Source organism: Hemibagrus wyckioides, linkage group LG04 (assembly GCF_019097595.1).
Source record: "Hemibagrus wyckioides isolate EC202008001 linkage group LG04, SWU_Hwy_1.0, whole genome shotgun sequence".
NCBI lineage: Eukaryota > Metazoa > Chordata > Actinopteri > Siluriformes > Bagridae > Hemibagrus > Hemibagrus wyckioides.
The window spans coordinates 12,422,325-12,438,351 of record NC_080713.1 but is presented as its reverse complement, the minus strand read 5'-3'; the positions used below and the strand labels follow the sequence as shown (position 1 = coordinate 12,438,351).

General features: G+C 36.3%; 1 protein-coding gene across 5 annotated transcripts in view; it reads left to right on the top strand.

Annotated features, from left to right (window-relative positions):
- aplp2 (amyloid beta (A4) precursor-like protein 2) overlaps positions 1–16,027 on the top strand; it is a 57,355-nt gene that overhangs the window by 23,639 nt on the left and 17,689 nt on the right. For 4 of the 5 annotated variants that reach the window (XM_058386908.1, XM_058386906.1, XM_058386909.1 and 1 more), the window contains exons 3-9: positions 595–724; positions 7,678–7,790; positions 10,288–10,553; positions 11,028–11,230; positions 11,360–11,527; positions 14,558–14,691; positions 14,832–14,906. In XM_058386908.1, the coding sequence (XP_058242891.1) occupies positions 595–724; positions 7,678–7,790; positions 10,288–10,553; positions 11,028–11,230; positions 11,360–11,527; positions 14,558–14,691; positions 14,832–14,906 (1,089 nt within the window). The remainder of the gene's footprint in view (positions 1–594; positions 725–7,677; positions 7,791–10,287; positions 10,554–11,027; positions 11,231–11,359; positions 11,528–14,557; positions 14,692–14,831; positions 14,907–16,027) is intronic. The other variant, XM_058386910.1, reaches the window with a different exon arrangement.

The following is a 16,027-nucleotide window of genomic DNA, read 5'->3' as shown; positions in this document are numbered from 1 at the left end:
ATATCCGGTATAACATGAACGAGGTATATATGAATACGCTTGTTTTGCTAATTGTTCTATCATTTATATTTATGCACACACTAACTTTCACACTGTGCTGTAAAGTTTCCCAGCACAGGAGAGTCTTCAGGAAATAACAGTTTCTCAGAATGGCAAGCTGTGTTTTTGTGTCATTGACTTCAAGAGTAAGAGAAGATAAGAGGCTAGGGAGAGATCGACTATTTAGCTTTGCTAGAATGATAACAGGAACCAACTTTCCTTGCAGATGTTCCACAAGATTAAATGTTTGTTTTAAATGAGATTAAATTACGCTTGTAATTAAACAAAAATTGTAGTTGTTGGAAAATTGTTTGGTATAAGGGAAATAACACACTCCACACTTTACTGTTACACAAAAACAATTCAGTAAGGTTAGTAACAGTGGTGTTCACTTCTCTACTGAATTTTATTGAGAACCCCCTTTTTTCAGTTTTTGACAAGACAATATTTTATGCATTTTTTTTTTTTCCTCTAACCGGGTTGTGTCTAGATATTGTTAGGGTTTCGTTATTGACTGGTGCTAATGTTAAAATGTTTCTCTTACTTTTCTTATAGATGTACCCTAAACTGGAAATCACAAATGTTCTGGAAGCCAACCAACCAGTCAAGATTGAGAACTGGTGCAGGAAAGGAAAGAAACAGTGCAAGCCTCAAGCCCACACTGTGGTCCCATACAAATGCTTGGGTGAGCCATAGCTATATAATAAATATGTCCTAGCTTAGCCAGATATGTTAAATGAAGTTACAGTGCAGACTATTTTAAAGACGCACATATAATAGCTGTAAATGACTCAAACAGGTTCAAACAGGACAAGCAATGTTAGCTCAGTAGTATCTGAAGATCCTAATAGAAAAAAACATAGTTTTCAAAGAAATTCACAGCTTGCCAGACCATTAAGTCTCTTGTTGTATGCTGTGGTTATGTTGAAGTCCTGAAGCCCTGGCTCATGGTCTGTAATATGGTGGATTTGAGCTCCATGATGCCAAAAGGATGCAAAGTTGTTGTAGTGTGAAGAACTTGCTTTTCTTTTCTAAGAAAGGGTAATGCTGGAAAGACATCCTCTTCAGTAAAATTAATAGAAACGTATTATCATTATTATTATGATTATTATTATGATTATTATGATTATTATGATTGTTATGATTGTTATGATTGTTATGATTATTATTATTATTATTATTATTAATAATAATAATTAGTGCAGTCTTTTAGGAATTCTTTTTCTTCTTTGGGGTCCAAACACTTTCTATTATTGTTCTTAGGGGTAGGATTTTTTTTTTTTTTTAGGATTTATAGGTGGCCAGAGACATAGTCCTTGGAGTCCTGCTGTTTTTTTTTTTCTAGGATTTTCTACTACTTCTTCATATTATTATTATTATTATTTTTTTTTTTTTTTTTTTTTTTTTTTGAGGTCCAAGCACAAATTGCTTGTAAACCAGGAATTGTTTGAAGATCAGTTAACTAATCAATAGCGTAAAATCCGGGCAGGTGCATTGTGCTTGCAGATTCAGTACACACAGTCATGCTATTTTCATTGCTGTTTGTCTTTAATTAAGTCAGATGTGGTGCTTTAATACTTTTATACACCTTGGTGAAAACTAGCTTCCTGTGGTGTGATCTGCACAATCCCCTGTAGACTGTCACTTGTGGTGGTATTTATTATTATAATTCTTGTTATTCTTGTTATTATTATTATTATTATTATCATCATTATTATTTGCTAAATCACAATGGGAAGCCCAAACTGCAAATCATAGAAATTGCAGACTTTGTCAACTGGTCCAAAATTCCCAGTATTACTTGAGGAAATAAAGGGACCTGCATCCCTCCCATGAATTTCCACCATGATGGCTTTTGTTAATTTGCATATTATGCAAAGCCTACATTTTTGTTTTTATCTTATTGTTTTATGCTATTAATCACAAATGCCTGTGTGCATAAAGATGAAACTTGAAGGCTCATAAGGCAAACGTTGATAGACATAGGGTTAATAGACTTTTTTTTTTGGTTGCTCAAATTCATCAATGCTTTTGTGGCTTAACGGGCTAATCTCCACAGAGGCATTTCTGTAACAAATATACTGAAATGACTTCCCAGAAGAGTGAAGTCTGTTATAGCAGCAAAGACAGGATCAACTCCAAATGAATTCCCAGGGGTTACATAACGTTGTGCGTTGCTTAAAAGATGAGAGAAAGATCAGTTTGTACCAGAGTGATTGGATTAGAACAGAAGAGTATGGAGAAAGGAAGGGACTGCTAATGATCTAAAGCATAGCACTTCATCATATGAATTAAGTGAATCCCAGAGATAATTTATGGAATTAGTTGAAAAGGCAAGTCTGAGCAAGGAGGCCACCAAACCTGACTGAACAACACTAATTCTGTCAGGAGGAATGGACAGAAATTTCAGCAGTGTTTTGTCAGAAGCTTCTGGAAAGCTACCCCAAGTGTCAGATTGAAGTTAAGTAATTTAAAAGCAAACAAATATTAGCACAGTATTTATAGACTTCTGACCCACTGAAAATCTGATATAGTAAATAAAAAATGGAAGAAATATCCCAGCTTTCATTTTAAAATGTCCTCTTATGGTATATATGCAACTTGAAATGTGTAGAGTAATAAAAAACTCAAAAAAAAAAAAAAATTTGGTTTAGCCAGGATGCATATAAACTTTTGGCCTCATCTGTATATCAACTCTGTTTCATTGCTCTGTAAAATAAATCTATCCCCTGCCTATTTTACTACATTAAGTAATACCACACTTGCAATAGTATTAACATGCTGGAAATTTCCTTACCTTTTCTCTTTTCTAACCTGTCTGTCCCTCACCCTGGTGCTGAATGGTTGATTTGTGGTGCTTTAAGAGCTGGAAAAGCCATTAGCACTAGCAATGGACTGTGAAATGGGCTGACAGTAGGGTGCTTCACAAAATGTTTATTTTTTGTGTGTTGTGTGATGAGATTGACACTACATTAGTTTTGTCATGTGACTGACATGTGATGTTCATGTTGGAGTACACATGTGTGAATGTATGTGTGTACACATCCATTCACACTACATATTGTGAATCTTAGGGTGCTTACTGTGGAGGGTACCACAAGGACATCATACAGATGGGTGTGGATATCCTTTTCTTGGATAGTTTAAAGACTTTAATTGCTAAGAACAATGTACATTAAAGTCTCCAGCATTGAACAGTCATTAACTTCAGTTTGATATGAAAGATTTAAACTCTATTGATGATCTTAGTAATTGAAGAGGATGGGTTCCCTTTTGAGTCTGGTTTCTCTGGTTTTGTGCTCTTGTTGTCTTAGGGAGTTTTTCATTGTTACTTTTGTCTCTGAATTGCTCATTAGGGATAAATTTTAAATTGGGATAAAAAAATATACTGAATAGCTCCTTTGTGACAATGTCCATAGTTAAATAAAATGCAGTTGAATTGGATAGAGTGCTTCCACATATGCAAATTTTTAGTTTGAATCAAATTCTGTGGTTTCTGTTTGGCACAAGTGAGAACACAACAATCCCATTCAGGTGCAGACCAAAACAACCAGACAGAAACCAAGCAGCTGAGCCCTGTAATCTTAGTAACTTTGCTTAGTGAAAGCAATTCAAGTGATTTAAGAAAGCTGTCTCATTTTAGGGTTGCAAATATGTCTTCAAAATATTTAGGGTAATGGAGGAAAGAGGAAATAAATGCTGGATGCGATATAGAAAATGTTTAAAACTAATAATTTCTTTATTTACCAAGCAATATATTGAGCACAGGTCTGTCTCCTCTGATGATTTTTATGATTTCTTTGCTTACTTGGGCGGAGTTAAAAAAATAAAAAAAATTGTACCACAATCTGCCACTAGAGGGTGTCAGAGATATTTTGGCTTAATTTCTATATATTTTCTTTAAACATCTTCTCAATAGTTATTGGATTCGATGCATTTGGCTGAATCCGAGTAAGTAATACATTTCTAGGCACTTGAAGTTATCCTGCTGCTTTTTCAGCAGTCACATCATTAATTTATATAAGGGAACCTGTCTCATTGGCAGCCATATATGCCCATCCCCATAAGATGATGTGGTTATGAGTAGTTCCTTTCCTTGTCCATAATAGTTTCTCATTTGATTTATCTTCTAATCTAATGATTGCTTGGAAAGAATACAGTTGCCATGAATGGATGTACTTGGTCTGCAATAATGTTTTGTTAGGTGGTATGTGTATAGTAACAGCTACATGGAGACCAGGATCCAAGGTTTTAAAGCAGAACAGAACACTACACTGCTTCTTCTGGCTTGCATTTTTCTCCATAGTGCATCCTGGTGCCATCTCTTCCCCATGCAAGTGACACACACACAGAGCCATCCTTTTGATGTGAAGAAAACATGCTGCATCAGACAAGGCCACCTTCGACCATTGCTCCACGATCCAGTTCTGATGCTCGTTTGCTCATTGTAGGCACCTTCAAATGTTTACAGGAGTCAGCATAAGCACTCTGTCTGATGTTTATGCTAAAGTAACTCTTCTGTCGGGTTGGATTTGAGAACCTTGGCTGCCCATGGCCATATCATTGATTCATTGTTTTTCCTTCCTGGGAACACTTTAGATGCTAACATTTATTTTAGCCATCACAAATTGGCCCTGGTTATAGTGTTTCAGATCATTACACCCCAAAATGGCTTAGGTCATAAGTATATACTAATATATACCACCCACTGACTGGTATTTCACCTGTCAGTGCCTTAAATGTTCTGGCTGATTGGTATGTATATATTGAGTAAAAGGTCAGACATTGTAGTAAATGTTGCCACTGATTTAGTTTGGTTTGATCTTTTTCTCTTGGGTGTCACAGTTGTTTTTTTCTGCTAATTCTAGCTCTAAGATGATATGTTGTGTTCTCATTAACTGGGTGTAAATTAAAGTATGTTGTCCCGGTGTGACATGTCTTGCAAATGCTTTTTACCCCAAAGCTTCTTGGGACTAAATTTGTTAGGAGGCCTACCTCTGGGAAAATAGGCAAGTTCCTCATTTGCAAATAGTAATAGTAACATCTGCCTGCTAATTACTCTCATAATAATGGTGGACATAAGAAGGGTTTACAATTTGTCCCACGTTTACTGAAAGTTGGTTAACTTTTTGGGAACAAATTGACATCTGTTGTTGGTTTTTGTTGTCACTTGAGGTTATTTGTCTATTTAGAAGTCTAAAAGTCGATGGGAAACACACAATTGATATTTTTCCCTTGATAAAATCCCATGACTGTGGCTCTACATCTATGTATCTGCCTTGGCTGTAGAATTGGCTGGCTTAAAAAAGTTAAAAAGTCTGTTAAGAAAAGCTTTTAATCAACTTCATTTCTTGCATTGATACCTGACTGACTTGAGTCTCAGATTAGTCAGATCTGTCAAGAAAGTATTGCAAAATACTGTATAAACAGTAATTACAGATGTGCACTTAGGTCTGAGGTGGTAAAAACCAAACTGATGTTTGAAATCATGTTGTGTCCCTACAATAATGCTGTTTATTGCAAGACGTTAAATGGTTAGCAGGATTAATCATGCTACTGTTTCATAAGGAACATTGCTTTATTATAGTGGACTTGATGAAGGTTGTCATGGTCATGTGTAGGAAACACTGCAATATAGACTATGATTCATTGCCTGTTTGAGATCTTTTATTTTTTTGGAGGAATTATGAAAGTGAGGAAATGGAACACAGAATAAAAAGGAAGTTATGTAGTACTGTAAAGCCTGAGTCAGAAAGCTGGAGAGAAATGGAAACCCTTCCTATGTTTCTCTGTCTCAGCATATCTCCCTCTCTATATCTTTTCATGCTGGCAACACTGTACTTGTAACTGTCCTGACTGGTTCTCCTAGAGGCAGTTTGACCATCTGCTTTTTGCCCTCCCATCCAGGAACACTGGGACTATGCTGGGAGTAAAGAAACACCACAAAGCTTCTTTTTAGCACAGTGTAGCCCAAAATTTCAGTAGATGTAATATGAATCTTTCTAGCAATGCACATATCAGCTAACCCTGTCTTTCTTGGTTCTACAATAGAACTAGAAGAAGTCTTGAAATTCTCTTCTATGCATAAACCCTTCTGAAGATCAGAGCACAGGGACAGCTATGATGCAGTGTCCCTGGAACAGAGAGGGTTAAGGGCCTTACACAAGGGCCCCAATACTTGGAGTGTACCTTTTTTACTGTACTGAAGTGTTAGTTTAGGGTATTTATTCTTCATACTGTAATTGTACTCTATCTGTATTTGTACTCTTACCTAGTGATTTTTTTTTTCATAAATAAAACCTTACATTATACTTCTTACATTTTTCCTTAGATCATCAAAACTGTACATTAAACATCAGTAAAACTGGCTCGGTTAGCGTCTTGTTAATTTATTTTAACATCCAGTCGTCAATGTAGAAAAAAAACCCCATCACAATCACAAATTGTGACACTTCCTTACTGCCCATGACCATATCATGCTACACAATGGGGTTAGTGCATTTGGTGTTCATAGATTGTTCATAGATTCATAGAAGTGTTAAACATGACAGTATCATTTTTGAATGTTAGTTTGCTTAATTAATTCTGGTCTCTGAAATATAATAAGTTACACAATTACAACACAATTCACACCAGTGGTATCCTCAAATTAAAGTCTGCACTGTGAGCACATGCTCATTATCCAGTTTATTTAAGGTGTGTGTGGAGGGACAGTGGGGTAAGAACAGCTGTGCCCTCTGCTATTTTCAGCCTCTTCCACAGTAATGCAGTTAAAATATCAATATACAGCAATAGGAACAGAAACATGTTTATATTATTAATAAATGTTAATACATGTACTGTTAAAGTGCTAGGCGAGATGGCCAGAGTTATGTGGACTGTGGGGAAGGCCACCCCTCTTCCCTACTGGGGAATTCCCCTGGGAATTTCCCTTTGATGCAGACATGAGATGAAACCCTCAATCACAATCCAATCAGTCATCAACAATCAGGCCTAATATGATAACGGGGCATTTTGATCAAGATAAAACACTGAACCGTCTCATGCCTAACAATCTTGCTGAAGTTCACAGGTTGTGTGTGGCATGTCACAAATATCAGCTGGTGAATCTGCCGGCCACCCCAAAAGTGTCATTGTGCCCACTCCCTGAAGGCTGCTTTGCTTTGTGTTGGTCCTGGTGGATTACTTAGCACAATACACAGAAGTAATGCCTCTTTGCAACATGCAGTTTTGTGGTGGCACTCTTGAAAATGATCTCCCAAAAGAGATTCTGACCGATCAGCGCACCATGTTTGTGTCACGCACCCTTAGCAAGCTATGCAATCTCTCGGGGATTAAATCAGTTTGGACGAGCATTTGCCATCTGCAGATAGGTGGCCTGATTGAGCAGTTTAATCAAACCAACTGTAAAAAATATAAACTCAATAAGAGCTCATGGAATATGAGTCCATGCTGATACTTTGCAAATAGACAAGGGTTCCTTTAAATGTGAGTTTCATTTAAACACATTTTCTTTTACTGCAGTTTAGTTGTTTGTATAGTATTAATTAGCAACAGCAATCGTTGTCAGTGGGACTTAACGAAAGTAAACCTAATATGCATGTGTTTATTTGTATGTGTATGGTTATATTTTCGCAGTTGGAGAGTTTGTGAGTCATGTGCTACTTGTCCCAGCAAAGTGTCATTTCTTCCATAAGGAGCGCATGGACAAATGTCTCGGTCATCAGCAGTGGGAAGGAGAAGCAAAGGAGGTAAGCAGAGGAGTGTTGGACATTGCTTTTGAATGCTTATACTTTTAACACTTTGTATCCTTCTTTCTCTCTCTCGAATAACAGACACTAAAATCCTCACAGTTTCACATGATGATCAGATTGGCAGCTAAGTGTGATGCTATTAATTCCCAGACAGCTCTCATTTTCCAGGCCTCTCAAACACCACCAGAACACTCATAAATGCAACATTCAAATTAGTGCTGGTTACTAAATCCACTTTTACTACTATAGGATTAGGTCTAGTTTATTTTTTGTCATGTTTGACACACCTTGGTGTCACTGCTGATTTAAGACACTTAGCTAGAGAAAGGTTTGAGAAAAAAACTACAGACAGTAATTTTACATCTACAAATACTGTATTTCTTTTTTACTGAGAATATCTCTCCACTCAAGTAAAATAGACTGGACATTGTGATCTCATTCCATTGATGCACAGGGTAGAGATGAATGAAAAAGCAATGCATAGCTGATTGGCTATAGCTACTCAGTAATTGTTCACCTGAAAAAAAAGAAAAAAAAACTTGATAGAGGTGGAAAAATCATGTATTTGTTAACTCCAACATGCTTGCCTGGTGCATTTGTACAGAAGCCCAATCACTAGACTTAAAAGGAACATTATAATGTCATTTAAGTCAAAAGTATTTAACTCAAAATTGTGTAAGCTAATTACTATGTGCATTAATGACTAATCATTTTGGTATTTTGGTATGGAGTTAATTTTTTTTGCCAAAAGATTAAAATAAAATAACATCCACAAGCAAAATATTAATTATCAAAATGAAATAAGTATATCGCAAATGAAACTCGAAATTATTTTTTAAAGGATTACTTCTCAGTCACATTCTCATTTTGCTTTAACTTTTTTTCCTGTTTGCAGATTTATTTATTTATTTTTTTGCTTCAGGAATCTCTCTTCTGCTGTTAATCTTTCTTTTGTTTTAAGTCTTTTTTCGCTTCTGACCTTTGAAACATATTTGTTGGGTGGGTCTTAGAGGGAGTCATTCACATTTAATCTCTGTTGTTCAAGTGACAGTTAAACACACCCAGGCTATTAACGGTGAAGCAGCCTCTGACATGGCAGAATGTATGGAGTCGTGCTTAGTAACAAGGATACTGTAATGCAGTTGCATAAAAAATTTTTTTTTTTTGTTTTGCACTGAAGACATTTGGGTTTGAGATGAAAAGATGAATATGAGATGACAGATTAGAATTTCAGCTTTCATTTCTTGGTATTTATAGCTGCTTATGTTGTACAATGTAGAATATGCTGCATTTGTTTGAATCCACCTATCAAGTGATTCAAAATACTAGGCATGTGACAGACAGGTGTTTTCGTCACTCAGGTGTGCCCTGTTAGGCTCAGTGAATAAAGAATCTGAAATGTCATGACAAACAAAGAAACCACTGATGTACTAAAAAACAGACAGCAAACTGGCCAGTCAAGGAGAGCTGTAAAGGAAAATCCCAAAACAACAGTCAGTGACCTTACCAACAAGATTCAAACCACTCAACAGTAAGAATCAGAAGGCCTTGTAATTTTTTGGTAGAGAAATACTTAGATGAGCCACAGTTCTGGATCCAAGAACTTGACCAATGTTTAGAGAGGTATATCTAATCTAATTGCCGGGAACTCTAATTGCCGTAAACAAATATTATGTTTACCATTTACTTAAATGTACTTAAAAACTATTTGTTCCACTACTTTTGCTCACTGGCTGCCACCAAAGGTGCCATGTTTTAAGTTGTTTAACACATCTAGATGTAAATATCAGGAAATTAAATTTGTAGTTCTTAGCCATCGTCTCATTTTAATCTTTTGACCTTAAACCCAAATGTTTTCAGTGTATTAGAAATATAATAGCATAGTAGCAGTTTAGCAGTGATCATAATAAAAAAAAACAACCTTACAGACAATCTGTGAATACAAATTTGGCACAAAATTAACTCCATGGAATGACTTTGATCAGAATCTAGGGTAGGCCACTGTTAATGTAAAAGTGATGACAGAGAGAGTGACTAAAGTATCAGAGTTTTTTACACAGCTGTTTAAAAATAAGATTATATGCATAATAATAGTAATAATATTAATAATAATAATAGTAGTTGATTGTTACAATATTTGATTGTTGACTTGATTCATTTCAGGCTTTGCCTTATAAATGCGTACACTGATCCAGTTGGTGTACCTGTTACAATGCTAGTCAGTCACAGCAGCTTGACGAGAAAATGTCACGCATAAAAGCATTGACTCTGTTTGTGTAATAGTCCATAAACTCAGAAGAGATCTACTGGCCATTGTGTAGATAGTTGTTAAATTTAATCTAATTTGTTTGTGCCCAGTTTCGTTTTCTTTGTATTGACAGCAAAGTTATAAAGAATCAATGCAGAATTAATTCTTGCAGTGTTGTTGCCTTCCAGAATGCGTATCTTATTCATGTTTTTTAAACCTTTTTTCTTTTGTGTATTCCTCTCTTAGGCTTGCTTAAAGGCGAACATGGTGCTGCACAGCTACGGCATGCTGCTTCCCTGTGGTGTCGATAAGTTCTATGGCACTGAATATGTTTGTTGCCTGTCTGCTCCTGCTCAGGAGCCAACTCCAACTGTCGTTGCCTCTCAGGAGGAGGAGGAGGAGGAGGATGATGATGGTGATGAAGATGATGCCGTTGATGATGGCATTGAAGTGCAGGATGAGGATGACGAAGAAGAGGATGAGGATCTGCAGGATGCAGTAGTAGAGGAGAGGTAATTATTTTCCAATGATATCCTTTACACATAATCCCCACCTCCCAACATCACCCTCAAAATGTTTTCCAACCTGAAAGACATAAAATTTTATCAACTATATAGACATCAACTATACAGCAAAGTAGGGCACGCAGTGCAAGAGCCATGATGGCAATGTTAGCATGGATGCTTTAGAAACTTATCTGTTTAGGTGGCATGTACAAAGAGCAGCACCCCAAACGTAACTAGAGTGAAAATAGACTGATGAAATAAGTGTAAAGCTTAGAATGTGATAAGAAAAACATTAAACACTCTTGAACATCATGTGTTAATTATTAAGATTAATACTTTTGGGTGGGATTTTTCCTTCATCTCCCCCTTCAGTCACCCTGAAGACTTGTCTTTATTATCCATCCATTTCTCCATCTTTTTCCATCCTTCTATCACACTGCTGTTTTAAACAATCCTGAATCATTTTGTTCAACTTCACAGTGAGCCAGAAATGGATGAACAGCCAACCCAAAAGGAAGCTGAAGCTGAGTTGTTTGATTATGAAGGAGAAGACGACAATGACCAATACCACTATGTGTATGAAGATGAAGATGAGGACAGAGACAGTGAAGAGAAAGAAAGGAAGAAAGAGAAGGTCACTGTTGAGAGCCAGGACAATGACATGTCTTTCCAGGAGATTAAAGGTTTGTAACACCCTTCTTGATGTTTTGCTTATTGTAGTGTTGCTTAATAATATTGACTGAGAGGCTCTGGTTTGTTGGTATAAAGAGTAGTGTTGCACTGTACTGCACTAACTGTAGTCCCTGTGTTAGCTGTGTGTTCCCTGGAGGCAGAGACAGGCCCATGCCGTGCCTCTATGCCCCGCTGGCATTTTGATATGCGCCATAGGAAGTGTGTGCGTTTCATCTACGGAGGCTGTGCTGGCAACCGCAACAACTTTGAGTCTGAGGAATACTGCATGGCTGTATGCAAAAGCCTGAGTAAGTTTCAACAAGGGCTCAAACTCATCCTTTTTTCTTTCAGTATTGGCTCATGCGCCAACATAAAGAAACTGGTGTTTTATTCTGAACTATGTTTTATGCTTTTTATGCTGCCTTGTTCTTACCTTACATCGTTGTTCTTTTGCCTTTCTTTGTTCGTAATGCTTAAAACCATTGTTTGCTTGGAAACTTAGTTTTATGATTGAAAAACTTAATTTGGTCATGTGAAGAACAAAGTGGTCATAATAGCAATTGATTTTTCACCTTGTGCATCACAGGTGGATTCACCTTGATATGAGTGATAGTGCTTGACTAGTCAGATTGATCTTAAATAAAAATTGTCAGTAAAGGATGCAGGAGACGTTTTCTGGTCATCATTTACTTTCTCTTTGTGCCTAGTTAATTCACCTAGATATTAATCTGTGAATTTAGGAAGCTCAGTCATATGAGCCAATAGAAAATAAGAAGGTGGGACTGTGGTGTCTTTGATCAGTAAATGAAAAATTTGTAAAAACTGCCTGAGGTAACAAGAGGACAAACCCTTCAGAAGAACCAGACTCCTCATCTTCTGGAACTAATATGTTTATGCACTTACTGGACTATCCAGACAGCAAGATATTGCAGTAATCCAAACAATAGACATCATACGCTCAGAGTAGTTTTATGCATCATGTAGTGACATTATATTTCTTATCTTAGCAGTATTTTTAAGTTGAAAGAAGGCTATCCTGGTAATATTACCTACATAAGCTTCAAATTAAAGACTAGAGTCAATAATCACAAGTCCTTTACAGCTGCTCATGATGCAACTGAAAGGGCATTCAGTGTTACTATGTAATCAGAGAGCTTGCTTCTAGCTGCCTGTGGCTCTAGTAGAGGTGCTTCTGTCTTGTCTGAATTAAGTAAGAGGAAGTTACTCAGCATCCAGTTTCTTTACACATTCCTAAACCAATACAGAAAACTCTAAACACCAAAACATGAACTGAAGCTGGAGTTATTAAGGGGGGGTTTACATGTTCTGTATCGTTGGTGTTTCATTAAAATATAAATCCGCACTTGTGTTCACCTTTGTCTCCTTTACAAATCCCTGACAAAAACTCATTTGTCATATAATACCCAAGTGAGGAAAGAGCATTTTCCAACACATTTTTTTAGTCTGTCTATAAGAATGTTATAATCTATGGCGTCAAAAGCTTCACTAAGGTCTGAACCCAGTAATAAGTCATTTTAACCAGCTGTCTCAGTACTGTGATGAGGCTTAAATCCTGATTAATAGATCTCATGAATATGATATAGGTGGCTTGATATTGGCTTATAGTTGTACAGTTGAGGTCTAGTGACTAAAACTTAAACATTATTTAATAAACAGTAAATATCTTTCATAGAGCTGGGTGATTAATCGTTATTATCGATTAATTTGAATTTATGGTTTATGTCGATGTTGAAAAAACGAAAATCGATTTTCCGATTTTACTTTGGTTTGGCAGAGCGAGCTTCCGTAGATCTGTGACGCAAAGAGCTTGTTTCTAAGAGAGGCGTGGTTTCTTCAGTCAGATTGAAGAACGCGCTGAAAGACGGGGAGGAGCCAAAAGCCGCCGCCGTTTTCATATGAAATTTAAAGGGGACTGAGACGATCACGAATTTGTGTAGAGCGAGGATCAGAGGACGTGTGTGTGTGTGTGTGTGTGTGTGTGTGTGATCAGGAAGACTCGTATTTGGCTTGTTTAGTACTCAAATGTTATACACATTCATACACAGTCATATACATCTATGCAATACAGTGGAATGCTGCAATAAGTTTACCATCCTACCCTGTTAGTCAAACCTTAATTTTATTTATTTATTTATGTTTTACTATTATACCCTCATTGGGGTATAAAATCATTAAGGGTCCCCCTTAAATGAAAATCCTAGACTCGCCCCTGATTGTGCCCATATACACAGATGTAAAATGCTGTCTGGCACCTGTTTGGTTTTATTTAGCGTGTTAGTTGCATGTTGGTTTTATTTAGCGTGTTAGTTGCATGTTGAACTGATTTACAAAATTGTTTTTCTTCAGGGATTTTTTTTCAGGTGACAATTATTTATTTTATAAAAAGTGATGTAAGTTAAGTCTGCAGTTTGCACTTTACAAATCCCTCATATTTTGTTATGTTACTTTATTTTACTAGAATAATTAGAACTTGGTGAAAGTTTGCATTTTATAAATCCCCAAAAAAGGTTTTTATGTTGTATTGATTATTGTTTTTCTAAAATAACAAAAAAAAAAAAAAAACTTGTTAGCAAAAGTAATTTTGCACTTTGCACTTTTAGTCCAAATTAGCAGTTGATATGTTTGGTTATATTGTTTTTGCTCAAATTTAAAAAAAATCTATTCTATAGTCTCTAGTGTTTTATTAAAATTTTTAAAGAAAAATAATTGTTTTAAAATCAAAAATCGAATTTTGTTTTTAAAAAATCGGAGATTCAATTTTAGAGCCCAGCTCTAATCTTTCACTGTTTTCTACTTTAAGTGTATTATTAGAATGACATGAAATCTGACATGAATGGATTGCTGACAGCTATTTTTTCATAAATTCCAAATATTTCTACAGTTGAACACCATTTCTATCATTATGTATTTCAGTCTTTATTTATTTTATTATATGGATTTTATTATATGCTAGGAACATGGATCCAGCTTGGGCACTGACATACTTTACGGTTATATGTGGAAAAATTCTGATAGTTCTCTGTCTGCTAGAGTTTTCCTATCTGCAGTGTTTGCAGCTCTGATGTCAGGCACAATGTCATTAAAGGCAGGGAAAATGAATTTCACTGAGGTTCACATGAACCTCTCTAGCAGCATTTTCAGTATGCTGTAGATTTTAGTATTTTTGGTGCTTCTCTGTATTACAGCCTGTCTGACAGTCTCTCTCATCTATCTAGGTGCCTCTTTACTATCTCACTATCTAGTTGTGCTTACCTTTGTACCATTTGTCTTTACTGTGTATCTGGTATTCACTGTGCCCTTATTCTCTGTCTCTCTAGCTCTGCCCTCCACTCCACAGCCCATGGATAATGTGGATGTGTACTTTGAGACTCCAGCTGATGATCAGGAACACAGCCGCTTCCAGAAGGCCAAGGAACAGCTTGAGATTAGACACCGCAATCGCATGGAGAGGGTAAGGAGAGAGAGGGGTTGAGGGAAATGGAGAAAAATTTACTTGAAAGTGAAATGAAGAGATGGAAAAAAGCACACACAATATACATGGTCGATGGCACACCCACATGCTCACCTCTATCCTTCTTGTTTATTTCAAAGGTGAGGAAGGAATGGGAAGAGGCTGAGCGTCAGGCCAAGAATCTGCCCAAATTAGACAGACAGACCTTGATCCAGGTAAACATGTTATCCTGTTTGAAAACCACAAGCCACTAAAGAGCACAATTACACAGCTATACATTGCCTCATCTAGTTATTCATGCTAGATTTCTAAAGTGCATTAAGAAATGCAATATGAATTCATGAACTGCAGATTAATCTTTTTTTGCTTCTGAGGAATGCCACAAAAATGCAGATAACAGAAACAGGATTTAGTGCTGTGTAGTGAACATGTTTTATGTCTTTTGTCTTTTGACTTATTTATAATAAGAAAAATCCTAACAAAAACAAATAAAAATAAATCAAATCAAAATAAGAATTTCAGATCTTTTTTCACCTTTATTGTAACAACCAACAAAATTCAAGTGATTAAATAAATTATTAGAAAGGGGAAAAAAATGACAATAGCCCGATTGATTGCATGGACTTTAATAATGGGGGATTTGACTGTGCTCAGAATTAAACGATCACTTTCAAACTCATGTTCAAAAGCAATGAACATACACATATCATTAATAATGTTAGTCTGATTTAACCCAAATTCAAGATCATTAAGACTTGAATTGACTATCATCTTGGTTTCCTCTAAACCCATGGTCCACAAAGAGCTTACAAAGGATGTACAGGATTTCAACGATAAAAGGCACTGATCATGAGAGGAGTACAAAAGAATTTCTAGCACATTAGATGTACCCTTGAACACCGTGAAGGGCATCATTAACAAGTGGAGATAACGCAGGACCACAGTGACATTAAACAAGTACAAGACGTGTCTCCAAAATTGATAAAAGACAAGAAAAAAAAAATCTGGCAATTACTGGTCTTCCGTTGCATGTAACTGCAATCTCTTATATTCTTCACATGTCCTGCCATTGGGGTAGAGGGGCAAGATGAAAGACAATTCTCAGTGAAATCATCCAAGCCCACCTAAATCACCCCAAACCATGTCTCAAAATGTGTTATGGTCTTAGAAGCCCTCAGTAGAGCTTTTTGAGCATAATTTGAAAACATTTTCTTAGGAATGGTTAGGATTAGGATCATGTCATTCAAGTCAGTTACAGAAATCTGTTGGTTTTTATTTAATATTTGTGTAGCCAATCACAAATTGTTTCACTTCAAAAATAGGTCTTTGTTTTACA